The 27564-nt window shown below is 44.8% G+C and overlaps 1 protein-coding gene and 1 long non-coding RNA gene across 2 annotated transcripts in view; one reads left to right on the forward strand and one right to left on the reverse strand.

Annotated features, from left to right (window-relative positions):
- The first annotated feature begins 4274 nt into the window (after positions 1-4274).
- The window catches only part of LOC308458364, a 44507-nt gene continuing 21217 nt past the window's right edge, over positions 4275-27564 (forward strand). The window contains exon 1 of the long non-coding RNA XR_013977282.1: positions 4275-5878. This is a non-coding gene — a long non-coding RNA (uncharacterized lncRNA). The remainder of the gene's footprint in view (positions 5879-27564) is intronic.
- The window catches only part of DTWD2 (DTW domain containing 2), a 91161-nt gene continuing 81029 nt past the window's right edge, over positions 17433-27564 (reverse strand). The window contains exons 5-6 of the mRNA XM_080973124.1: positions 25901-26029; positions 17433-22465 (exon numbers count right to left, since the gene is read on the reverse strand). Coding sequence (XP_080829250.1) covers positions 22295-22465; positions 25901-26029 — 300 coding nt within the window. The 3' untranslated portion in view covers positions 17433-22294. The remainder of the gene's footprint in view (positions 22466-25900; positions 26030-27564) is intronic.

Below are 27564 nucleotides of genomic sequence, written 5' to 3' on the forward strand. Positions count from 1 at the left end.
GCTGGGTGCTAGAAACCCAGGGCAGGGAAGTGCCTCTCCATTTGCAAGCAGCAGGGACCAAATTGCAGTATAATCACAAGAAGACTTCATTAGGATGACATATTTGTGACTTGCTCATTTTCCCCCAGCAAAGGGTAAAGTCACAACAACTTTACTTTTTGCTCATGTTGCTAGAATGCTTTTTTTCTTACAAAAGGGCCCTTTAGAAGTTATTATTTAAAAGTGGAATAGCAATGGTGCCCATTAAAGTTCTTAATGGGTTTTGTTAAAGTTAAGCCATTAGAGATCGCAGGCATTATTTTCATTCATATTCTGACTATAAAGACCATTTTACAGTGCTGGAAGAATGCAGATTGGAAGCATGTATGTACATTAAATGATAAATATATGGGGTTAATAATAAGTGAGAAACAGGCATAACGTGCCCTGTTTCTCCTGCTGATTGTACATTAAGCTCTTGGAAAAAATATTGAATGCTTTAATGTTGGCTAAAGATTACCATGATGAGGAGAGTTTAAAGCCTAAATCTGGTGCACATTCTTAGCCATGTCCTCAGTTTATCGTTATTTTTCAGTATATATTACATGGTTAAATCTGGGTAAGGGGATGAAATACAAGTTGGATATCTGAAATGCAAATAAAAACAAAACTTAGTTTTGCTGAAGTCACTTGTTCAAGTTTCAGACTGTAATCCTACGCATGTAAGTTTGGAAGAAAGCTCTGCTGAATTAATGGGCTTACTTCAGAGTAATCATGGTCAGGGCAACTCAGTACATAAATTTATTTATTCTATTTATATCCCAACTTTCCTCCAAAAGGAGCCCAGGGCAACAGAAGTGAGAATTATCTGCCTTACAGGATCATGGATGAGACAGAGGGCTTATTCACCTTTCTTCTTGTTCTTCTGCTTTCCCACTGGGAAAAACTGCTCTTTAGTGCTCAATCAGAACAAACAGCAATTCGGGTTTTCCCCAGAATGCCATTAGTTTTGATATAACACGTGAGAGTAGGTTTTCCCTAGAAAAGAAGCAGGGCAAGGCGAAAACTGCTTGGATTCATGCCTAGAAAGCGTGGGTCAAGTGGGAAACCACTTGGACCCATGATTTTTAGACATAGCACAAGTCTGGATGAGCCCAGAGAATGCAATATGCTTTCAACATTTAAAATGGCATATCAACAATCATTAAATTTAGATCCACTCTGATCAACATCAACTAGATAGGTTTTGCCAGTATGCTCCCTTCTTCTGATAAACTTCTTCCTTCATCCATTGGACGAAGGGATGGAATAGGTGGCTAGTGGGCCCTGAAGAGCTTGGTCCTTATCAGGATGCAGGAAATATAGGGCAGATTTATCATGAGAAGGTAAACAAGCATGACCCTGAACTGAAAATGTCATAGGGCAAGGTGGACAAACAGAAATATCCTTCTGAATTCCAGTTGCGGGAAAGAGCAGGAGAGGAGAGTGCTCCGGTCCTGCTAGGTGTTTGGATGGCCAGTATGAAAAACAGAATTCTGGAGTAGATGGAGCATTGGTCCTATCCAGGAAGACTCTTCTTATGTTCTAAAGTTGGAGAAGGAAAGTAAGGCAAATTGGGTGCTCATTGTATGCAGCGCATCACCTATAGAAGACTTGACTGTACAAGAGATATGCATCAATGGCACAAATGAACAGGAACTGTAGTATGTTGCCACGTCAAGGAACCACATATTAATTGGGGGCTCATAAATTCAATGCAGCAGACAGTTAAACTAAGAACAGCCAATTTATCAAGCAGGCAAATAATAATTTTAAAAAATGTAGCTTATTGACTAGTTTCCTGCTTCTAGAATATCTGTGTTTGATCTTGGCTCTGCTTCATCTTAGTTATACAGAAGATGGGGCCCTGGCTAGGATGCCAGAAAAAATACTTGTCTATAGTGGTAAGGCTATTTACGCTGTGAACCACCCTGAGATCTTCAGATGAATGGGGGGTATTCAGTGGTACCTCTGATTACAGACTGAATCCTTTCCGGATGTTCGTTCGTAATCAGAAATCATTCTCACCCTGAGGTGTGCTTTCGCTATTGGCGCTTCCCGCTCCACGTGTGCCCTGGGCGTGCAATTTTCGCCCACATCCTGGGGCAAAGTTTGTAACCAGGAGCACCTGCTTTCAGGTCAGCGGAACTCGTAACGCGAAGTGTACTTAACCAGAAGCGTCCATAACCAGAGGTACCACTGTACAAATTTAATGAATAATAAAAATTAAAAAGACTAAAACTTGACCCTTCAACTTAAGTCCAGTGGCATTTGTCTCAGTCAACATTCTCTCAATATTGCGACTGCCTAATTTATTTGTTAGGAATACTTTCAGAACTTCTTTAACTGTTCTGTGAATAATTTTCTGTTGCTTATCTATATCAGCCCTTGTGATCAATGGCACTGTTTTGTACCATGTGTCAGTATCCATGCAGTAAAACACAACTATTATGGACATTCAAAGAGCTGCTCAACTTCAAAGTAGACTCTTGTACCACATGGAGACACTGATCAGCATACCTCAGACATAAATTAATTCCCCTTTAGCCTGGGTGGTAGCCATAGTGATTCCTAATGTGACGACCTTGGACAGATATCCTATGAAGTGAACCAATGATTCATTTGCGGTTGAGTTTCACAATGGATTTGCTCCTTTGTTTATTAATTCATTTTTACCCATCTGAACACCTGGTAATACCACATGCATTCATCTTAATTACATCATGTAACTTTTCCTCTGGACAAGGCAATTGTGGTTAATTACTAATTACATCTTCTTGGAAGGGAAGGGAATTAATAAACTTGCCTCAGCCACACACCAGGAGACTGCTAATATCACTTGAGGGGTCTCAGCATCATCAGGAACTTTCAGAAACAGCTTAAATTCTCTATTTTTGTCACCAGAAACCCAGATGGAATTACTGTCCTAATTTATAGTCCTGTTGGAAGTGTGCTGCGCAATGCATAATAATAGAAGCAGAGGAAAGGAGAAATAGCATGACTGTGATCATATCACAAATCATGCACTATACCCAGGAACTGACTAATACAAAGAATTACATATTTACATTTACATTTTTTTTTTGTGGTACAGGAGAGCTTGTAAAATGTAGCTTCTCTCAGACCCAGAACAAACGGAAGAAGATGAAACTATTTAAAACAGGGTATCAATATGATCAGACAACTATCAATTCTAACTAATCTCTTGAACAGGAATAGAGAAGCTGCAGTTGTCTAGATCAGGGGCAGGCAACCTACGTTCTGTGGGCTGGATGCGGCCCAATTGCCTTCTCAATCCGGCCCGTGGACGGTCCGGGAATCAGCGTGTTTTTACATGAGTAGAATGTGTGCTTTTATTTAAAATGCATCTCTGGGTTATTTGTGGGGCCTGCCTGGTGTTTTGACATGAGTAGAATGCGTGCTTTTCTTTAAAATGCATCTCTGGGTTATTTGTGGGGCATAGGAATTTGTTCATTTCCCCCCAAAAAAATACAGTACGGCCCCCCACATGGTCTGAGGGACAGTGGACCGGCCCACAGCTGAAAACGTTTGCTGACCCCTGGTCTAGATGATACTGGAAATTCCCATCATCCCTAACCAGCATGATCAAAAATCAATGGATGGGAGTTTAGACCAACAATGTCTGGAAAGCCACAGGCCCCCATCACTTCTCTTGAAAGTCAGCTAGCTTCTTCCTAGAATGGCAACATAACCTGCCATGTCTCTACCAAGGATGTTCCTAACCTGGGTTAGCGCCTCCCCTACCCCTCTCTAACAGACAAGGCTCTCCTGACAGCCACATGCCACAAAGCAGGAATGGATGGAAATTCAGAAGGGACGGTAACACTACTGACAAAGCTGATATTGTACAAAGATGCTCAAGGCAATCCCATGTTTTTCTAGCCATCTGGAATGTGGCATGACAAGCTCCAGGAACACCCTCAGAGTGCTCACCTTCCTAGTCCTTGTACTCTTCTCTTTGGTTTTCCCAAAGTTGTGACAAACCTCCCCTCGCCATTCTCTCTCAAACTCCCATCAAAGATGACTCATTTGGCTCGTCCCGAGTCCGGAACTCAGGAAGTGTTTCCCAGATTTGTAGGCAAGGCTATGCCATGCACAGGTATAAAATGGACCACTACTAAATTCAAATTTAAATTATAAAGAGTTTTCAGCCACACTGAAAAAACAACAGTGAAACATAGAGGGTTTAGACTGTAACTATTTATTAAATTTGTATACCACCCTATACCCTCAGGTCTTAGGGCGTTTCACAAGATAAAATCACAAAATACATAATCAAAATAAAAACAAAAACCACTCAATAAGAACCCCAACACATTTTAAAAGGGCATTGGGTGTCAGTCAGCCCAAAGTCTGGTTAAAGAGGAATGCTTTTGCCTGGCACCTAAAGGTGTATAATGAAGTTGAGAGTGACTTCGAGCCCACCTAGGTCCAGCGACACACGAGTGTAGTCAATCCCTGCTAAAAGCAGTGCTCAAAGACGGCTCCTGTCAGCTGATTGGCAGTGACTTCAGGTCCCACAGTACTCGCTGCACTACAGTTTCTGATTGGGAATTCCAGAGTCCAGCTAATCTAAGCCTTTGGAATCTTCCTTTGCAGTGCAGCTTGAAAGATGGCACATCTGATGTCATGGTTATGACAGATGGTTGACAGGTGGGCAAAGTGACCGCTGCAGGAGGGGGAGCTAAGGATCTGACCTAATGGGCTGAAAAGGTTCCCACCGATAGTCTAATACAGGGGTCAGCGGTCAGCAAACTAAGGGCTGCAGGATAGATCCGGCCCATTGCCTTCAGGATCCGGCCCACAGACGGTCCATGGATTGGCATGGGCTGTGGGGATTCTGTTTTTGTGCTGCCATTTTTTTTGCGCCACCTTATTTTTTTTGCGCCTCTTCCCTCCCCTACCTCTCACGTACCAGCTACTGACCCGTCCTGCGGCCCGCCGAGGGCTGCCAGTCTACAGCCACCATCCTGCCTGCGGGAGCCCTGGGGAAAGAGCGTGAGGAGGAGCTGCCACTGCAGCCATTGCCACCGCCACTGCAGAGGCACTGTGCACTGCAAGCGTGCCACCCGGCAAGCCCAGGCAAGCTCCAGCCCCACAGGAGGAGCCGGGTGCAGAACAAAGGGGCGAAACCAGAGAGCCGCTGCAATGAGTCCTGGCCTGGCAGGCTAGCTCCCAGCAGACCCAAGCACAGCCCACCACCAAAGGATGTGTCCGGCGAAAGTCCTCAAGGCTGAAGCACCAGGGAAGGGCTCCTGCTTCCCTTTCTGGGGAGAGGGGGAAGGGGCTAGGGGTGCTCAGATCACCGGTCTGGGAAGGTAAGCACAGCGGCTGGGGCTGGGGTATGGGGAGGACTACTTGCCCCCCCTCGCCTCTTCTTCCAGCTACCCCTGCCCCGTGCTGCTTCTCCAGCCCGCCACAAGGTCTGAGGGACAGTGGACCGGCCCACAGCTAAAAAAAAATTGCTGACCCCTGGTCTAATACACACAGGTCATGCCTTATGATTCTACTTCTCCAGTGTTATGGACCCAACATGCTCCAGTAGCCTTCTGTTTAGATATCACCATGGGGATGGTGGGAGGTGGACATTCTAGGTTGGGAACAGAGCTGGAGCCATGACCTCGCCCCTCCTCCGTGTCATAGTCATGTTGCTGAGCAACAACATGCAGAGCTCAGTGGAGGCCAGCTAACCAGAAGCATCTCTGAGTTGTACTTACGTGGAGGCAGATTCAGCATCCAAAGTCAGGTTCAGTCCTAGGGTCAGGTGAAGAGCAATCCGTGTGGTCAGATGATCCAGAGGTCAGGAAAGCTGGGGTCAAGACAAACAGGAAGCAGCAAGGTAGGTCTACAAACCTTGTTTCCAACATCTGCCTGCTGCTGGAAGCTCTGCTTAAGAAGGCTGAAGCCAGCTGGTTCTCATCAGGACCTTCTCCTCTGAGTCCTTGAAGGCTGATCAGCTGCAGGTGGAGTCACTCTGCCTTCTCCCCCTTCAGGCTGCTGTTCATCAGGTGAAGCTGACTCTTGGCCCATGACACTCCAGATGTTAACCCTAAGTGTGGAGGCAAACCTTTGAAGGGTGCTAAAGATTAGAGTTAATCTATCTGGAATTTCAGTAGTTAATTCACTCTGTATTTCACCCATCCCTTATTCTACAACAGACTCAGACTGCAGCCACATGGATCATTCAAAGGGCTCTTCCAGGAGGTGAGCGATGGCCAAAGCAAGCTGTCACCACCAATTCCATTACATTATCCCTGGTGCTATATATCTTTACCTTCTTTCTTTAAACTGGACCTGCTCACGTGTCTTTAATGGCAGCCTAACACAGAGAAATTTAGCAACTTTATTCCCCGTCACTTATTTCTGTGTCTGGAAAAGTATGATGCATTACATCATGGGTAGGCAAACTAAGGCCTGGAGGCCAGATCCGGCCCAATCACCTTCTCAGTCCGGCCCCTGGACGGTCCGGGAATCAGCATGTTTTTACATGAGTAGAATGTGTGCGTTTATTTAAAATGCATCTCTGGGTTATTTGTGGGGCCTGCCTGGTGTTTTGACATGAGTAGAATGTGTGCTTTTATTTAAAATGCATCTCTGGGTTATTTGTGGGGCAAAGGAATTTGTTCATTTTTTCCCCTTCAAAATATAGTCCGGCCCCCCACAAGGTCTGAGGGACAGTGGACCGGCCCTCTGCTGAAAAAGTTTGCTGACACCTGCATTACATTAATGTGTCATAAACTGCATAGCGGGGGGGGGGGGAGCGAGAACAGGCAACTGACCTGCTGCACTAACCACTCCTGGCACAATCTGCAGGGCACAGCAAAAAGAGAGAATACCTACCAGCTCTATAAAGCCATCTTCTTCTGATGATGGGGTGCAGCCTTCAGCAACCTGGTAACACCACCCATCGGGGCGTAGCATGGGTGTGTGTCTGTGTGCTGGGGCAATCACCCCAGCCACATTTTTCACATTGGAGTGTGTGTGTGTGTGTGTGCGCGCGCGCGCGCATTTGCATGTGTGCAATGGTCATGCTGCCCTCCCTGAGCCAGCGCTGTGCTGCTTTGGCAAGGCTGGGGATCTGATCAGATCCCAGCCTTGCAATGTGGCTCAGGGAGGGCGGAGTGAGGACACAGCAGCCATGTGTCTTTCGGTCCCAGCCCCTTGAGTACAAGTCTAGTGCGGAAGTATTCCTGTCTTTAATGAATCTTGAACATAACTTGCTCTAGATTGCAACCAATGGAACAAATTTGCTTCTTTTCTGCTTCCCTTCTTCTCCTGCCAGTTGTGGTTTTGTTGTTGCTGGTCAAAATCACTTGACATTTCCTAGTACAGTGGTACCTCGGGTTACAGATGCTTCAGGTTACAGGTTGCCGCTAACCCAGAAATAGTATCTCAGGTTAAGAACTTTGCTTCAGGATGAGAACAGAAATCATGCGGCGGCAGTGGGAGGCCCCTTTAGCTGAAGTGGTACCTAGGGTTAAGAACAGTTTCAGGTTAAGAACGGACCTCCGGAACGAATTAAGTTCTTAAACCAAGGTGCCACTGTATGTTTGACAGCCGATCTGTACTGAAATGTGATGCGTTGGGGCCACGTGGAATCATTATTGTGTAAAATTATCTCAGAGTATAATAACAGTTGCAGGAGAGACTTGAGCACCTTACATTTAGTTTCTGGCAAGATGCTGATACATTCATAAATTGGCACAGTTATAAACATTTTACTGGCAGGTAAGGAACAATGGGAGATGAGCTGCCTCTAAATCTTGTGTTGAGCATCGCAGGGGCTTTGTATAGCCCCATCAAACTTGCTGCTTTGTGCTGACACTTCTTTAGATGCTTTAATGAACTTTTAAAAAGAGAGAGAGAGAAGTTTCTCCAAGTTGAACTCCCATATATTTCTTTAATGCCGGTTTCTGACAGGCCCTGCTATTGCAGCACTTTCATGTCAACGCTACATGGACAGTACTTCTGCTTAAATACTCCCAGGCCTAACCCACAGTTGTAAGCTGTGGCTAAAATAACTAATGAAAAAAGAGGCAGCAGACATCAGAAGCCCAAATCCTCGCGCTACAGAGTTGCTAAGCACAGCAACCTTCATAATGATATTTGCAGCAGGACAGTGGTGAGAGCGTGCTAGATGTTATTGCGGTGCAAGAAAATACATTAATGTATTCTCTTTCTTGAGTTAGGAACTACCACACTTGCTTTGGTGAGTAAAATAAAATTTCAGAACACTTTCAGAGCTAGGACCTAGCTCGGTTGGTAGAGTATGAGACTCTTAATCTCAGGGCCATAGGTTCGAAACCCACACTAGACAAAAGATTCCTGCATTGCAGGGGATTGGACTAGATGGCCCTCAGGGTCCCTTCCAACTCTATGACTCATTATCAAGTTTCCCTTACATTTATGATAAAGCCTGGCTTGTGGCAGCTTTCAGTATTGCTCACTGACCAACACCATGGATCCTGGCAAGACAGGCCTGGAAAACCAGGAAACCCCCTCATCTTGAAGGAATCTGGTAACTACTAATTTTGCCTCTATAACCTGTGGGCGAAACAATTACAGTGGTACCTCGGGTTACAGACGCTTCAGGTTACAGACTCCGCTAACCCAGAAATAGTACCTCGGGTTAAGAACTTTGCTTCAGGATGAGAACAGAAATCATGTGGTGGCAGCGGGAGGCCCCATTAGCTAAAGTGGTAGCGCAGGTTAATAACAGTTTCAGGTTAAGAATGGACCTCTGGAACAAATTAAGTTCATAACCAGAGGTACCACTGAATCAGGAGTAAAAGATGTCTTAATGCCACAATTTGGGGGGGGGGGCGGAGAACACACTACAAGTGATCAATCTATTTGTTCATCCAATATATTCATGCTGAGAATTCTCTTGACACCTATTCATTTGTATTTGAACAAGTAGGACTTGCAATGGAAGGTTGTGGTGTGAAGTGTTCATGTTCAGTGTTCCAGTCAGTCACTTCCCCTCTTCCAGAATACTCCATTCTTTTCCCTTTCCCTCAGGCTGCTGATAACTCCCCCTTGCATGCAGTATATATCCACGTTCACCTCTGAACTTTGGAAGTAGAAACAATATTTTAAGCAGTTTGATAGCTGGTCTGATGTCGTGCTTAAGAGCACGAAGTGAGTATATTTCGTATTTCATCTCCATCATAAACTCACTGGATCAGACAAACCATTATCTTTAAGTTTTAGTCTTGAAGTAGTTGCCAAGTTGTTCTAAGGATTTTTGAGATAAGGTATGGGAAGCACCGCAAGCATTTAAGACAAGCAGTACATACTATATTACTCATCTTCTTTATCCCAAAGACACAAAGATTCTGCTGTAAATTTTAAAACTGGGATAAGGTTTCTTTGGCACATTTCCTTGTAACCATGAAGCCAGTCTGATCTGAGTTTGATTTGAGTTCAATCTCAAATGCCTGTTGTTTGCAAGCAGTGTTCAGAAGCTTCTTTGAGGTTCTTCGGTGAGATCAGTAACAGCAGACACAGTTCTTTGAACAACGGATCTATCCCTGTAACATGTAATCACAGGGTTGGATGTGTTCTGGGTATGCTCAGGCTGAATTTACACCTGTAGTATGAGCTGGAGATGAGTAGTAAGAACTGTCCAAATTCAGGCAATTTGTGAGACACGCCATTTTGGACTAGCTTAACACATTTTTCTATTTTTCCTCAGCATTCTACCATTTCCTTATGCTCCATGCATCAATTTATGCATGGTGATGTTACTTGGCATTGTCTTCTGTGAACTGGAACATGCTTTAAAATTCTTTGCAATACCTGAGTTTGTTGGCAGATGCAAAAGGGTTCCTTGGCAGACCGGCCGATGTGGAAAGGGTTCTGTGATGAGTATGAGTTACTCGTGCGTAAACTGGTGCCTCTCTAGGCTAATTTGCCTTGTTAAACCTTTCTGACTGCACAGCCCTTTCTAATCATGACTGTCTCAGTCACTAGCAGAATCCGTCAGTGGGCGTTTCTTGAATCTCTTCCAACATAAGAGTTGTTTGACACCCAATCTCCTCCTCCTCTCACTGCGCGGGAGCCTTCTGCGCAGGGAGGGCGTAGGTAGCGGAGGACCTGTCCCCTCCTCACTGAGTTCCAGTGAAGAGTCCGGGAGCCCTCTCTCCGATTTCCCCATCTGCCCACTTTTGTTCCTGGTGTTGCGCTTAAATGCTTCCCCCTCCACTGAGCTGCTTCTCCCCCTGCTGCTGGGTCCTTCTCCAGCATCATCTAGGAGCCTCCCCTTCGCCTCCCGCTCCGATGTCAGTTCCCTGACATCCACCTCCCCCCCAGAATCCCCTCCACCCCTGGACCAACCTGTGGGACCAACTTCGTCCCCTTCGTCGGCCGAGGAGGCGGGGAACCCCCGGAAGGAACTGTCACCATCTTCTGTGGATTCGAAACCCGCTTCCCAACCGCTCTTCCACCTGCCAACGGGGTGGTCTTCCCAGTCTGATTCTTCTTCCTCCGAAACCTCTCCTCCCTCCTCCTCGGAGTCAGAAAATCCCTCAAAAACCTCTTCCTCATCTGTGGTTCCAAATTGCTCCTCCCAGAATCTCTCCAGGGGTTTGGGTTTGTCCGGGAACCGGCGGTGGAATACCTCCACCAGATACCTGTCCTCGAAGGCTTCCGTGGGGACCCACGTGTTTTCGGACCTGGGTTCCCCTTCCCACGCTACCAAATACTCCACCCGGCGCCCTTGCCACCTTGAGTCCAGTATTTCCGTGGCCCTGTGGTGGTGTTCCCTTTCTTCTACCTGCGGGTGTGTGGTGACTTCTCCCTCTTGCCCCTGGAATTCCCGCCCTTCCCTATGCGGTGAGAGCAGGGACCTGTGGAAAACCGGGTGTATTTTCATGCTATCAGGCAACTTGAGCTTAAATGCCACAGGATTAACTTGCTGTGTTACCTCAAAAGGTCCCAGCTGTCTGGGCTGCAACTTCTTGCACCCCCCTTTGAAAGGTAGCCCTTGGGTGGACAACCACACCCGGTCCCCCACCCGTATGGTCTCCCCTTCCCTGCGGTGCTTGTCTGCCTGCCTCTTGTAAGTTTCCTTGGCCTGCTCCAAGTTCATCTTAAGTTGCTGGTGTAGGGCCTCCATTTCTTCCACAAACTGCTCTGCAGCGGGTACGCTCCAGCTTTCCTCCCCACTCCCCGGGAAGGCCCTGGGATGACACCCATGGTTGGCCATGAATGGGCTCATTCCCGTGGACACGTGTTCCGCGTTGTTGTACGCAAATTCAGCCAGCGCTAGTTTTTCTACCCAATCGTTCTGCCTCTCGCTGACATAGCAGCGTAGGTATTGCTGGAGTATACTGTTCGCTCTTTCTGCTTGCCCGTTGGTCTCTGGGTGTCTCGCCGTCGAGAAACCCACCTCCACCTGCAGCAAGCTCATGAGCTTCCTCCAGAACCAGGAAGTAAATTGTTTTCCGCGGTCGGAGATAACCCTCAAGGGGGCGCCATGCAGCCGGAATATGTGCTCCACAAACAACCGGGCTGTTTCCTCTGCCGTTACAGCATGTGAGCAAGCTATAAAATGGCACATTTTTGTCAGTAGGTCGACCACTACCATGACTGCTGTCTTTCCCCGGGACTTGGGCAAATCTGTCATAAAATCAATGGATACCACCTCCCAGGGTTTCCCCGGCATGGGTAAGGGTTCCAGCAATCCTGTGGGGGCAGCCCGCTCCCCCTTTGCCCTTTGGCAGCGGTCGCACCCCCGTACATATTCCCGTACATCCTCCCTCACCCTGGGCCACCAGAACTGCCTGGTCACAAGCATCATGGTTTTGTGCTGTCCAAAGTGCCCTGCTGTGGGGTTGTCGTGGAGTTGTTTGAGTACCTTTCCCCTCAGGGTCTCCCCCGGTACGTACAGCGCTCCCCTATAGTACAGTACCCCTTCCTTCTCCTCAAACCCTTCTTGGGTCCCTCTTCCGTCTCGTAGTTCCCGGATTTTAGTTTGCGCGAACACGTCGTTTCTGGTCAGCCCGGCTAGTTCTCGTTTCCCCACCAAAGTTCCCCCACACACCCATCGGTCCTCGGGGATCACGTGTCGTTTCTCCGGTGGCCCCTCTCCTTCCAGGTACTCCGGTTTACGCGAGAGAGCGTCTGCTCTTACGTTTTCCTCTCTGGGCACGTATCGGATTTCAAAGAAAAACTTGGAGAACTCCTGTACCCATCGAATCTGTCTCTGGTTGAGTACTCGTGCGGTTCTCCAGTACTCCAAGTTCTTGTGATCTGTGCAAACCTGGATCTGTTGTTGCGCCCCTATCAGTAGATGACGCCAACGACGAAAGGCCGCGTAGATTGCCAGCAGTTCGCGGTCATACACTGTATAGTTTTGCTCCGACTTGCTCAGTTTTCTCGAGAAAAAGGCACACGGTTTCCATTCCTGCTTGCCCCTCCCTGGCTGCAAAAGGACCGCCCCTACGGCTCTGTCGGACGCGTCGGTCTCTAGCCTCAGGGGTTTCTCCAGATCTACGTGCAGGAGTTGCTCTTCCGATGCGAACGCCTTCTTCAGTTTTTCGAAGGATTGCTGGGCCTCTTCTGTCCACACAAACTTCTTTTTGCTACTGAGACAATCCGTGATGGGCGCTGTCAAGTGGGCGAAGTTCTTGATGAACTTCCTGTAGAAGTTGCTGAACCCTAGGAACCTCTGTACGTCCTTCCGTGTTTTGGGAGCCTTCCACTCCAGCACTGCCTGCACCTTGCTTGGGTCCATCGCTAAGCCTTTGTCAGACAACTTGTACCCCAGAAACTCGACTTCTCTGGCGTGAAACTGACATTTTTCCAGCTTGACCCACAACTGGTGCTTCTGCAGTCGTTGTAACACTTCCCTGACGTCTCTAACATGTTGCTCCTCATTGTCCGAATAAATTAAGACGTCGTCCAAGAAGGCTACGCAGTTCTTGTACAGCAGAGACCCCAACACGTGGTGCATGAAAGCTTGAAAACAGGCGGAGCCCGACTGTAATCCAAAAGGCATAACTAAGTACTCAAAGGCACCTAGGGGTGTGAACATTGTGGTCTTCCATTCGTCCCCCTCCCTCATCCTGATCAAATTGTATGCGCCCCTGAGGTCCAGCTTGGTAAAAATTTTGCCTTTCCTCACTCGCGTTAAAATGTCGTCAATCCTGGGCATTGGGAAGGTCACGGGTTCTGACACCAAATTGACAGCTCTATAGTCCACTACGAGCCTGGGTTTATTTGTGTCCTTTTTGTCCACAAAGAACACCGGACTGCCCCCTACTGCCTTTGATTCTCTTATGAAGCCTCTTTTCAGGTTCTTGTCAATAAATTCTCGCAACTCCTTCATCTCCCTGTCAGACATGGCGTACAGCTTACCCACTGGCAGCTGAGCCCCCGGAAGCAAGTTGATCTGGCAGTCAAAGGGCCTATGGGGTGGCAGTCTATCTGCCTCCTTCTCGTTGAAGACCTCCCGCAGATCTGCGTATTGTGGCGGCACCTCCCCTTTCCGCTCCACCGCCATCCCAGCCACCCTGGCCACGGTCATTCTTGGGGCTTCCCCCCCTAGACAGTGTTCCAGGCAGTAAGCTGACCCAAAGGTGACTGTCCTCTGATGCCACGCCACCACTGGATCATGTTGTGCTAGCCAGCTCATCCCTAATATTATTGGGGGCCCTGCTAGTGAGGCGACGTGAAAGGCGATGGTCTCCGAGTGCCTGGACACCCTCATTCTCATTGGTGGGGTCTGGTGTGTCACTTCCCCTCCTAGAAGCTCCCTGCCATCAATGGTGGTCACTTGCAAGGGAAAATCCAAAGGCAGTAAGTGGAGCTGGTGCTCTAATGCAAAGTCTTTGCTGAAGAAATTACATGAGCTGCCTGAATCCAGCATCCCTTTCACCTTGACTGGGTGCCCGTTCGGGAGTTCTAGCACCACTTCGATGGCTATTGCCGCCTTGGGGGGGTCTGGTTGGGGCACTTTTACTGGTGGCTGGCCTGGCTGTTGTGCCCCTTGATTGGCAGCCAAGCGTTCCCGTTTCCCTGTTCCTGTTCCTTTACCACCTCCTCCTCACCCCCTGCGGCTCCCACCATTCCTTGCCAGGCCTTTCTTTGAGGGCAGGCTCTGGTAAAATGGCCTGGCCGCTGGCAAAGGTAACACTTCTTGGAGGTTTTCCAATCCTTTCCCTCCTTTTTGCGCCCTTCGCTGGTGCTTGAAACTTCCCGCGCGCGTGCCCCATCTATTTCCATTGGCTCTGCTGGCGGGGAAGGCTGCCTTAGTATTTCAGGAATGCGGTAGTCATGGCAACGTTGCTCTCTCCCTTCCCGCCTCTCCTGGGCCCGCGCTTCCTGGCGCACGCCAATCGCAAGCACAGCCTTGGTCAGCTGATCCATCCCCTGTGGGCGGGGTGCGCGGGAAAGTTCATCCTTAACCGTTGGGGACAACCCCTCCTCGAATAACATCTGTATGGGTTCAGAGCCCAGTTCCCACCCGAGGCGGTGAACTATCATGGCAAAGCACGACCAGTAGTCCCTAACTGACTGGCTCCCCTGTTTACAGTTCATCAATTCCCGCTTTGTCACACTTTTTTGAACATCAGTGGAAAACATTGCGTCCATTGCTTGGAAGAATTTCCTCAGGTCCTGCATGGCGGCATTCTGCGTCGCCATAAGGGGCCTGACCCATTCCCTGGCCCCGTCCTGCAGGTGACCCACAATATATGCCACCCGCGCCGCGTCGTCTTCAAAATCGTCATGCTGCAATTCCAATGCGTACTCTATTTCCGTTCAAAACGCACTGTATTCTTGCGGCTTCCCCCCAAATTTGTGCACCAGTCCCGGTACCTTCCTTGCTATGGGGGTGGGTCTGACCTGTGCATCTTGAGACCGCCTTTCGTCCAGCTGCGCCGTCAGAATGGCCACATGCTGCTCCAACTCTCGGTTCCTCTCCACCAGCGTTTGCCCTCCAGCTGATCCCCCCTGGGTGCTGGCTTCCCCGGGCTTGCTCATGATGCTGCCTGCCTGCTGCTGCGCACGAGCAACTTTCAGGGACTGACAGATTGCTGTGATGAGTATGAGTTACTCGTGCGTAAACTGGTGCCTCTCTAGGCTAATTTGCCTTGTTAAACCTTTCTGACTGCACAGCCCTTTCTAATCATGACTGTCTCAGTCACTAGCAGAATCCGTCAGTGGGCGTTTCTTGAATCTCTTCCAACATAAGAGTTGTTTGACACCCAATCTCCTCCTCCTCTCACTGCGCGGGAGCCTTCTGCGCAGGGAGGGCGTAGGTAGCGGAGGACCTGTCCCCTCCTCACTGAGTTCCAGTGAAGAGTCCGGGAGCCCTCTCTCCGATTTCCCCATCTGCCCACTTTTGTTCCTGGTGTTGCGCTTAAATGCTTCCCCCTCCACTGAGCTGCTTCTCCCCCTGCTGCTGGGTCCTTCTCCAGCATCATCTAGGAGCCTCCCCTTCGCCTCCCGCTCCGATGTCAGTTCCCTGACAGGTTCTTTGAAGGCAGAAAGTTTGAAAGCCACAGCCTTCTACCCACAATACTGACAGTAGTGCCATCAATTCCAGGTCTTCAGAAAAATGCATGCAGCATTAAATTCTTAATATCTCTACTTGAAAAGATTTTAAAAACTTGTTTCAATAGCACTGACTCCAAATTTGCACACTATAGCCTTAATGTTCTAGATGAAGGCTTGTTATTCATGTCAAGCGACCACTTGGTACCACTTCAGGATAACTAATGCATCTTTCTTCAATTCTCCCTCACCTACCCCTTTTTTTCTTTATTACCACGAACTACTTATAACACTTCTAATAGCTGGCATGTCAAAAAGCTGTTTGGGAATTCACCTTAACTGTACATTGGCCTGCCTCATGCGACCGAAGTCAATTAAAATTTAAAATTGAGCACTAAGTCTTATCATGCATTTTACATAGCATGTTTTGGTTCCAACATGATTTTCTCATTGGAGTCATTGGCCACCCAGGCACTTGCTTCTGCCTTCTCTAAATTATGTATTAGGTATTTTCATGTAGAAATCACCAACGTAACGGGAACCGCTCTGCCGTTGTACTCTGTCAACATATTTTCTTTTGTCTCCTGAACTGAGCACAGAGTCAAGAAATGAACATTTATTTTCTTCCAATTAAACCCCACCACCACCAACACACACCATGGATGAGGTATTTATGCATGTGTAATACCTGCACATATCCGAAGCAGCAGTTTGAATGAAAGAAAAAATAATATTTTTTTCTTCTAAAATGCTGGTGACCCAATTGCTCTGCTAAAAGGCACGTTGATTTCAGTGACGTCCTTAACAGAATGCGCTTTGAAGCAAATACGGAGTTGAATATTTAAATCGGGCATGGGAGCCTTTGGCCTTGCAGTAGTTGCTGAACTATAACTCCCATGCTTGCAGGGACTGATGGGAGTTGTAGTTCAGTGAAGTTTTACCACATCTGATTTAAATGACAAGACAATGACTATACAGGTACATATAGCAGGATTTGGACTTGGGCAAATGGAGATTTTGATCAGACAACATTTGTAGCCAAGAGTAACTTGTTACAGGATAGGTGCAGATTATTCAATGACAGATAATCACTTCATGCTAACTGCTGCTAAAGAGTCTCCAATGGATTCCACAAGGTATAAAATGAATAATAACAACAACAACAAATTGTTATGTTGCTTAAAACACACAGACACACACACACACACACACACCAGTACCATGTCTTTTTGCTAAGGATGTCCAGGTGGTAAAGCTGGTAATACGGCTGTACTTTGGTTTCTGAACAGCTTAGTACTTGAACGTTTTGGCTCCCAAACGTTTTGGCTCCCAAACGCAGCAAACCCAGAAGTGAGTGTTCTGGTCTGCAAACTATTTTTGGAAGCTGAACATTCGACGGAGCTTCTGTGGCTTCCAATTGGCTGCAGGAGCTTTCTGCAGCCAATCAGAAGCCACGCTTTGGTTTACAAACGTTTTGGAAGTCGAACGGACTTCCGGAATGGATTCCGTTCAATTTCCAAGGTATGACTGTAATCTGTTCTATCCTCAAAACTAGCCTAGGAGGGAGAGGAACAACTGAGTTCACTTGTTGCCAGTACGGAGGCAACAAATCTACACAGCTTCCCCAGAGCGGTGAACGACAAAGCCACACTGTTGTTCTGGAGTAGGCATAATCACAAATCACATTCATGCTAGTACAACTGTATGGATGTCCACTTATCAGTCCTGCAAAATTCAGTGAGACTTGCTTCAAGGTCAATTTTACTTTGTTTTCTATCAATGCATTTTTTTTAAAAAAAAAAAAAAGTTTGTCTCCTTAAAATAACTTGCAAGTAGGCAGTTCTCTGATTGCAACTTCTGAGGATTTTAAAGAAATACACCAAGCCTTCACATTTGACAAAAGGTTCATGTAATTTGTACTCTCAATAACAAAACTCATCTATGTAATACAGAAAAGAAACATGAGGAAATTACTCAAGTATTCAAATGCAACATTAATTCATTGTAAGTTCTCTCATTTGGATAATTAACAGTAATGAGGAATAGAGGGAAAAGTGAAGTTAGAGCTCAATTCTTGCTCAGAAAACTTATACCACAAACCCTAAAACTGTTCCATCTGTAAAAAGTCCAGACTTTCATGATGCTTTCTTTCAATACCATTTCTGAATAAAAAATACTAAAGTGATAAACTAAAATAAGACAAGTGCCAGACTGAAGTGTTTTTCTCTTAAAAAATGGGGAAGAGTCGTCAACAAATTGAATAGAAAGAAACCAAAATACTAAAAGAAGATACTGCAAAACTGAAGACCAGCTTGTATGAAAAATAAATTGCTTAATACATTTGCACAGTCAATGGACATGATCCCTGCTTCGCATGAAACAAGAGTCTGGATTTCTTCTCCCTTCCCATGTATGCCCAGGAAGGCTGTTACAGGAAGTGGAAGGCTTATACAGGTGTCCCAGATGTCCATTTAGCCTGATTCCTAAAGGAACACAAGCTCTTCTGTAAATAATGAAGACAATGCAATCAACCATAAAACACACTGTGTCACTAATCTTGATAGACCTATATGTGTTTGAGCTGGGTGTTATGTGTGTTCAATAATTTTATTTTATTTAAATTTATTTGGTTTTCCAGATCAAAAATTTACAGTCATATATCGAACATAGATCATAAAAACAGGATTCCTAGGAATCTCCTGCACTTCTATCCTCCCCTTTGTGGGTCTGATTATTAATCATTTCTTCCATCTTTTATGATGATCCAAATCTTTTCATCTCCACTGTGTCCAAAATTCACCCTTAAACTACAAGTGATATTCCAACCCTACTGATGATTTTAACTGTTTACAATGGTCTTTAAGATAAGTTATAAAGTTTCCTCATTCCTTATTAAAATTTTGGACTTCCTGACTTCGGATTCTTTTTTTTTCTTTTTGTATAATATTTATTAATTTTCCAACATTTTAAACACAACACTACAAAAGAAAAAGCATAAAAAAGAGAATGCAATACAATACAATACAATACAATACAATACAAAAACACTACAAAACACTAACACATAAAACTAATAAAACAAAAACAAAACCATTTCATTATCTTATCTTTCGTTCACTTGTTTCCACGACCTCCTCACACCTCCCTTTTTGTATTCCACTTCTGTTAATTGTTTCAGCAATTCCTTTCCATCTTCCTCTGTTTTCTATCCTATAATTATCTTAACACATTTTGACCTTATTTTCCCCTTAATACTCTATTAATCTATTTATACTTAATTCCTTATAACATTTCTACTAAAGCCATATAGCTTCATTCCAACATTTTTCTAACATTCATTAATTTTACAGTATTTCTGTAAATAATCTTTAAACTTTTTTCCAGTCTTCTTCCACCGATTCTTCTCCCTGGTCTCGGATTCTGCCAGTCATTTCCGCCATTTCCATATTGTCCATCAACTTCATCTGCCATTCTTCCCGGGTGGGTAAATCTTGTGTTTTCCAATACTTCGCAATAAGTATTCTTGCTGCTGTTGTTGCATCTGACTTCGGATTCTTCTGGCCATTTTGGCGTGTGTTCAGTCATTTTAAGAGTCTCCCCCGAGTGCTACAGCAAGCACCTAATTTGAATCAGGCTCCTTATCCCTTCTGTAGCAGGATTCTCCACTGGATCAGAGTCCCATCAGTGAATGGAAGGAGCCTTTTGTGCACTGAGCAGTAACTCTGTCTATATTTTGCTATAACTGGATGCCATTTTGAATCAAGATGGCGGATGGAACCTACTGCACCGATTTTGACCACTTATTTCACAACTGCACTCATTTTTTAATTTTTTGTTTATTAGAATTTCCCAACAATGCTGTGTATAAGGCTGCTAGTAACTTATAAATTGAAAAGCAGTTCAACATTTCCTGAAATGAGTAGCATCCAGTGAGCTATACTTCTAATAAACATGGATATAAGACAGAGTTAATATAACTAATTATTAGAGGAGAAACAATGAAGAAAGCTGATCTAGCTATATTCTATGTGGCAAACAGGAACAGCACCACTTCTAAATGTACAAAAACCTCAACAAAATTAAAAGATTGAGATTCCAAAAGATCCCATTATACAAAGCATTCTTTTGAGTAGTTCCAAAGAAGTAAAAATATACTAACGTATTAAGAAGACTTGCAAAGGGTGCCAAAACAGACCTATTTCATATACATGAAACATTAATCCACATTTAATAAAAATTCACACTGTGGCATTATAAATGAAGGGGTTATTTGACTAATAATACCAAGACATTTTAAACTGTGAATCTAGGGTATTAGATTTTCCTCTCTTCTTAAAAACTTGAAGGGGGAAAAATAATTTTGGTACAGAAGAAAATACTACTACGTTAATGAGTCTGAAGCAAGTAAAAATTAATCAAAGGGAAGCGAGTGCATCCTCCATTAAGAGGAATATGTTGGCTACAAAGCTTAATTGCTGCTGCTTTCACAGGAACAACTGCTGCAGCCAGGATACATCTACAGTTAAGAATGTTCTATGTCAGCATTAACAGTGTTTCCTTGCAACCCATATTTTCAGTAGTATTGATTTAATTTCTTTCATCTAGACAAAATACAGTTAACCATACATTATTGATTCAGGACATTCTTCTTCCACATATTCATTTTGTGTTACAATAGTAGCATTGCTATAAAATGTCAATCCCTGACACATGACTAAAAAGTATTGGGTGGTTTCCTACCATGTAGTTCCGTCAGCAGGGCTGTCTTAAGCATATGCGGCACAGGGGTGCAAAGATCTGCCTGCCCCCCCCCCCCAGTTGCCCAGTCCCAGGCGCGCAGGAGGGCGGAAGTGACCGGCTGCCTCAGCTTCTTGGTGGCTTGGTCTCCCCTGAACTCGCTGTGCAGAGCCGCCCGTAGCAGAACAGCCTGCTGCGGTGCTCCGACTGATGGACGGGCTCTTCCCCAGACTCAACTCTCAGGCCCTGGACTCTTGGCCTGGCGCCCCTGAGAGCCCGGCACCTGGGTGCTCCGCACCCCTAGCGCCTATGGGTAAGACGGCCCTGTCCATCAGCGCAAGGATTTACGTTTGTGCAACTGAACTTCCTCTTTCTCTCCCTGCATACCCTCCCCAAATGTGCTCTGGAGGGTTGAGGGAACCCCCAGAACGCATCTAGGTGGCGCATGTGGGGTGCAAGAAAGACGTGAGGCACAGTTCCTTCGTGGAGCCCAAAGTCCTTGCATTAATGGAACTACTTTGTCAGATACCACCAATTATTATTATTTATTTACACTTATACACCACCTTTCTTTCTAAAGGCGCTTGGGGCAGTGCACAACGTAAAAAACACAGTCAATAATTAATAATTAACTAAAAATTACAAACCTTAAAAACGATATTAAAAATCGGTATTAATAACAAAACTGATGAATCCCAGAGAGTTTGTTGCCCAAATGCACAGATGAATTGGTTTTCAATTGACATCTGAATGTTAACATTGTGAGGCGCAACTGCACTTCCCTGGGGAGGAATTCCACAGTCAGGGAGCCACCACTGTGAAGTCCCTGTCTCAGACAACGGCCCCACAGGCCATATCAACTAGTAGGATCATGAAGAGGGCCTTGTCTGCCAAGCTAAGAACACAGGCTAGCAGATATTGGGGAGATGCTTTTTTATGTATCAGTACCTATGTCCTAAATTTGTCCTGGTAGGTCAAAGGTGGGCAGTGAAGAGCTTTAAGGATCAGTGCCTCCTGGTCCCATCTAGCTGACTTGCTCAACAGCTAGGCTGTTTTGCATTAGCTGTATTTTGCATGAGGTGAGGCTATCAGATTGTCTTCACGGTGGCTCACGCATTGTAGCAATCGCATTGTGAGGTTCTTCAAGCATGGATTACTGTGGCCAGGCCGTAGGAAACATAGGTTGCAACTCACAGGAAGCCAAACTATGGCTGATCAGGACTGCAGAAGCATGCAGGCTCCTGGAGTGAGATTTGCACCCGCTTTGCTGCTCTCTGTTGCCTTCTAGCTCCGTGCAGCAGCTAAACCAAGATTTGGCTTAGCGTGTTGCCTGATCATGGTTAAGCTCCTAATCATCATCTATGGTTGGCTGCAGCTTTCTAGCTCACATCCACTGCATGTTTTGGAGATGCCTTCTCCCTTGACAATGTACATGCTAATCACATACAAGTGTATTGCACTGTGTAATTGCTCTCCTGAGTGACAGGACAAAATACCTTGTTCGCCAATGATCACATTTACTAGTCTGTTCTTACTGACATCTCGCAATGTGAACTGGACATAAAGGTTTATATGATATATTGTTTAATCAGAACAAGAAATTAAACGGGGAAAAATGTTAAAATTATTATTTCATTCCCACTGTTGTTGCAAATCAAAATCCCCATACTGGAATTTTCTCTTCTAACCGCTGCCTTGTAAAAAATTATGTTCCTTATGCAGTAATGCCAAAAGCCTCCCATAAAAAAAAAAATTAAAGAAGCCATACCAAAGATCACAGACTGATAAAGGAGTGAGAGTATGGGGGACGGATATCTCTTGTTTATTCCCTGATGGTCCAGGCATTCTGCTTTTCATTATTATTATAATGTTTGAACTCCTTGGCAAGTTGCCACCTGAACTTTGTCCATTATCAAAAGAGATGATTGTCTGGATTAAATCCATATCAAACTCCACTTCATCATTTTAAAGGAGTCTTTCTTTTTTTAAAAAATAAACCTAATTCTACATGACATTGCTAAATTTTAACATTATTCACTAAGAGCTCCATTCTTCTGAGCTTGCGTTTGTTTTTTGGCATGGGCTTGTCATATAAACCATTCTTAAGAAGGTGCTCCTTGCTGTGATGAACTTGGGCGCCGTGTTGAAGCTGGAAAGAGCAGAGGGCTTGAAGAGGACGGAGGACAGTCTGGAAAAAAGGAGACAGATGGAGACAGAGAGAGAGAAAAAAGCTTTAATACATAGGTTTCAGATATTATTTCATCTTGAGTTAACACAGGCTTGTTATTGCACCAAGTAAATGACTGATATCCCACTCCTGAGCACACTGGAACTCACACTGATTTCAAAGGGAGCTTCCACTGAATTATGCTCAAGCTTGCAGGCTGGATTTTATCACATGGTGAGATGAAATATTTAATATACTGAAATGTGTGCTTGATATAAAAATGATCAGAAGAATTGCAAGCACATTGTTTAAAATAGTTGCAGATCTTAATACAATGCTTTTTGTTGTTGTCGTGCTCTAAGCTTCCTGGACATATTTCTTTGTGTTCCTAATTTTGGCTCTACTGTGTTGGTGCTAGGCAAAAGTGGGAAGGTGGACGCGGCGGGAACAAAACAGAAAACTACATTTTTTCTTGCAAAGGGAAATACAGGAAGGGTAGGCAGAGTTTTGAACTTTATCAACCCTGAATGTAAAGGTAAAGGTAAAGGACCCCTGGACGGTTAAGTCCAATCAAAGGCAACTATGGAGTGCAGTGTTAATCTCTCTTTCATGGCGAGAGAGTCGGCATTAATTCACAGACAGCTTTCTGGGTCATGTGGCCAGCATGACTAAACCGCTTCTGGTGCAACAGGACACCGTGACAAGTGCCAGGGCGCACGGAAACGCCATTTACCTTTCCGCTGCAGCAGTATCTATTTATCTACTTGCACTAGTGTGCTTTTGAACTGCTAGGTTAGCAGAAGCTGGGAAATAGCAACAGGAGCTCACCCTGTTGCGCAGATTCGAACCATCGACCTTCCGATCAGCAAGCCCAAGAGGATAAGTGGTTTAGATCATGGCGCCACCCACTCCCTTACTCTGAATGTGCAAAGCGCTGTTAAACAGTGTGCTAGTATTTAGTACACCTTCATATTCCAAATACACACAGGATATATTTTATTCCATAAAACTGGGAGTAAAGAAACACCAAAATACAGGGAGGTTCACTAACAATATGTTTTTCATTGCTAAATGCAATTCAGATAGGTTTGAAACAACCTGTACCCATTAACAATTCAGCAAACGTTGGCTACAAATCTTAGTACAGTGGTATCTCCGATTACAAGGGATGCGGATGGGTTAAACCACAGAGCCTAGGACTTGCGGTTTGAATCCCCGTGACAGGGTGAGCTCTCGTTTCTCAATCCCTGCTCCTGCCAACCTAGCAGTTCAAAAGCACGAAGTGCAAGTAGATAAATAGGTACCGCTCCAGCGGGAAGGTAAACGGCGTTTCCGTGCACTGCTCTGGTTCGCCAGAAGTGGCTTAGTCATGCTGGCCACATGACCTGGAAGCTGTACGCCAGCTCCCTTGGCCAATAAAGCGAGATGAGTGCCGCAACCCCAGAGTCGTCCGCGACTGGACCTAATGGTCAGGGGTCCCTTTACCTTTACCTTACCTCCGGTTACGAACTTAATTTGTTCCAGAGGTCCGTTTGCAACCCAAAACCGTTCTTAACATGAGGTGCGCTTTCACCAATGGTGCCTCCCGCTGCTGCCGCACCGCCAGCACATGACTTCCGCTCACATCCCGGGGCAAAGTTCGCAACCGGGAGCATCTACTTCCGGGTTAGCGGAGCTCATAACCCGAAGCATTCGTAAGGAGGGCGGTACGTAACACAAGGTTCCACTGTAGCTTGAAACAGAAACCTGGCAGGTTACCTAAGATTGGGTATCCATTGCTGTGAAGGCCATAAACTCATTTAAAGACCTGGAGTGAGGAACTGGATCTGGAGGGGGGGGGGCACAGATCCTTATCTCCCTCACCACCTAGTGGGTCACGTTTGTAGTCACGTGACATCACAATTATCACCAGGTGACCCATTTCCCCTTGCCAGCATGGTTTGAAATCAAGCCATGCAGGCCAAGGAACACTACTTTGTACAGGCAGAGGTACAAGGCTTTGCAGGCATCACAAACTCTGGTCCCAGCCAAGCTGCCCCACACCTGACAATCAGGTGATTGATAAAGCCTGTAAACCCCACTTTCAACTGAGTCACACCTTTACCTGTCAGGTGTAGGGCAGGTAGGCGTGGTGGCTGCCAAAATGATGCTGGATGACAGCTCTCCCTATCCCTGGCCATGGTGATGGATGCTGATGGGAGATGGAGGGTCAAGGTTCCAGAGCCCTGTCCCAGAGCCTATTTATTCTGAAAACCCACAATGAGAAACAGTCATTATAGTACTGTTTCTTAGGATTCTCATTTGGAGTGCTAACAATCATGTAGTGTTTCCAGTAGTAGTTACCAAAGTGTATTGGAGACGTTTTAGAATCTTGACAGAGTCTTCCATCACAGACCCATGAGATCCACTTGCACAGCAAAGGCTAATGTCTTATTGTTGGTTCTTTGACCCAGTAGAATAAACTTAAACTCTGGAGATGTCATGTTCCCAATTCTTATAATGACATCTGACAGTTTTAAGCTGATTAGTAGATTGAAATAACCCAGTGGGTCATACGCTGAGGCTAGAAGAATGCTTCGAGTCATTGGGATGAGTTTACAAATATATTTTAATCTTCAAGCTCACTTCAAGGGTTGTTTAGGTCATCTTTGCAGAGTATCTCATGCAGGAATGATTGTTATTAATTGCTTGGTTGAAATTGGATTGGCAGTGACTTATTATTCTTTGGGGTTCACCACAGATGCCTTTGGACCACAGAGTAGCTGTTTAACCTATTTATAAACATTTATGTATTTCATTACCATGAAAGAAGATAATTGCTTAGCCTGACTTCAACAACCTTTGTTTCGGCATGAGATGTTATAAAATATAAGAAAAGGAGAGTTATGTAACCTCAGAGGGGAAAGAGGAGTGCACACTGTTCAGTCTAACAACACTAATACCTTTATTCTGCTTTTGTAAATAGAACAAAGAACCAAGGGTCTAAATTTGGTACTATACATATGTCTGTGATTCACTTTAGAATAGAACCTATAAATATTTTTGCTGACTTTTAAAAACATTGTTTAAAAAAGATGTAATTTGCACCGTAATCCTAACTATGTCTACTTCAGAGTAAGTTCTACTGAATTCAACTGGCCTTACTCCCAGGTAAATGGGATTAGGGTTGCAACTTTACTTAGAACATAGTTAAATGTATGGAATGAAGTATCCCAAAAGCAGTACTTATGTAGCTGCTTTTGACAGATGTTGACGTATGGCATGCAAGGAAGTGCAAAATGCTTAGGAGAACTTTGCTTCTCCCTTCTGTTAAATCTCTGAAGTTAACAATTTGCAACTATAAATATGCATGGCATATGGTCCTTGGCCAATAAATACAGCCCTGTTTGTGAAACAGCCTTGTGAAATAGCCTTGTTCTCACCCTATTATTCCATTAGCAGAGTAAAATTACCTACTTCTTTAATACCATCATTCTTCTCCATGATGGCCAGGGAAATAGCTGCACATTCAAGGGTAGACAGGCATGCATTTGTAGGCTGGGTACGAATTACATACTGACTTGAAAGGCTAGTTCTCAGCTGCACCTGAAAACAACAACAATTGTAGATTAAAGGAACAACTAATTACAGGAGCTCTCTATTTTGAAAAGCAGTCCTTAAAATATGCACCATTATACTTTGTAGTAGTTGAGAATTATAATAGGTATATACTATAGTGCAGGCATAGGCAAACTCAGCCCTCCAGATTTTTTTGGCCTACAACTCCCATGATCCCTAGCTAACAGGACCAGTGGTCAGGGATGATGGGAATTGTAGTCCCAAAACATCTGGAGGGCCGAGTTTGCCTATGCCTGCTATAGTGCAACGTTTTTTGGTTATAATTCACTAATAATCTTTAAAAATAGTTATATATTAAATAGTAACGCAAACAGTATTTAGAATAAATTTGGTCTTTACATTTAGCACAGCTGTTTATGAAGCTTTGCTGAACAGCAGTCTAAAAATACTTTAAATAAATAAATAAAAAGTCACCATAATAATGTTTTTGAAAAACATGATTCTGAAACTCTGGTTTGAATCTGCTATATCATTATCATTTCCTATATTGATTTAAATCCTGCCATTCTATTTGTTCACGTGTTATATTTCACAGTAAAACCTTTTTTTAAAACCTAAACCATTTTAAAATACCGTATAGGGTTAATTTTTAGAAATGTACTTGCAAAATATTTTATGAATGAAAATTAGTACCCTGTTATAAAAAGGTACAATAAAAAATGAATTCATGTGATTTATTGGAGAGTTTTAATATATCTTTGCAGACTTTAAAAATACTTTAAGTTGATTAATTAGTTCTGCCTTAAGTGATAAGCACTTCACACTATCACATATGTTTAAACATTTTTCAAGAAAGACAAATGTCAATCTCCCATTAGGCTGTGTGTTTTATCAGCTGCAAAGGCTTTCACCGGATTTATAAACAGCCTCTGAAAAATGACACAGTAGCCTTTGCGATAGTATTCAGACATTATTCATTATGATCCTTCAGATTCAGACATAATAGCATGGAATGGCTTTGGATGGAAAGCCAAAGTAGCACATCCTCTTAATATTCATATCAATGATGATAAAAGAGTTGATACAGAGAGAGTCTGAAGTGTCGAGACACATGCAAAATCCATTGCCTTTGAAATTTTTCTTAACACTTCATCCTGCAGAGACTCCTTTTTCCACGAACACTTCCTTAACGTGTACAGCGCCTACCTCCAACACCCCTTCCCAATACAGTGCAATCTCGGTTTTCGAACGTAATCCGTTCCGGAAGACTGTTCAACTTCTGAAATGTTCGGAAACCAAAGCCTGCATTTCCAGAAGCATTTACGTCTGGAAAACTCAATAGGGAAGATGCATGGCATGTTCGGCTTCCAAAAATCGTTCGAAAACCGAAGCAGTTACCGTATTTTTCGCTCTATAGGATGCACTTTTCCCCCTCCAAAAATGAAGGGGAAATGTGTGTGCGTCCTACGCACCAACCCCTCTCGCTCTCCAGGGTTCAGGCAGCTATCTGCAAGCCTTCGGAGCGCAGCAGGTGTTCCCGCTGCGCTTGGAAGGCTTGCAGA

This window comes from Podarcis pityusensis, assembly GCF_964106645.2.
Source record: "Podarcis pityusensis genome assembly, chromosome: 11".
Lineage (NCBI taxonomy): Eukaryota > Metazoa > Chordata > Lepidosauria > Squamata > Lacertidae > Podarcis > Podarcis pityusensis.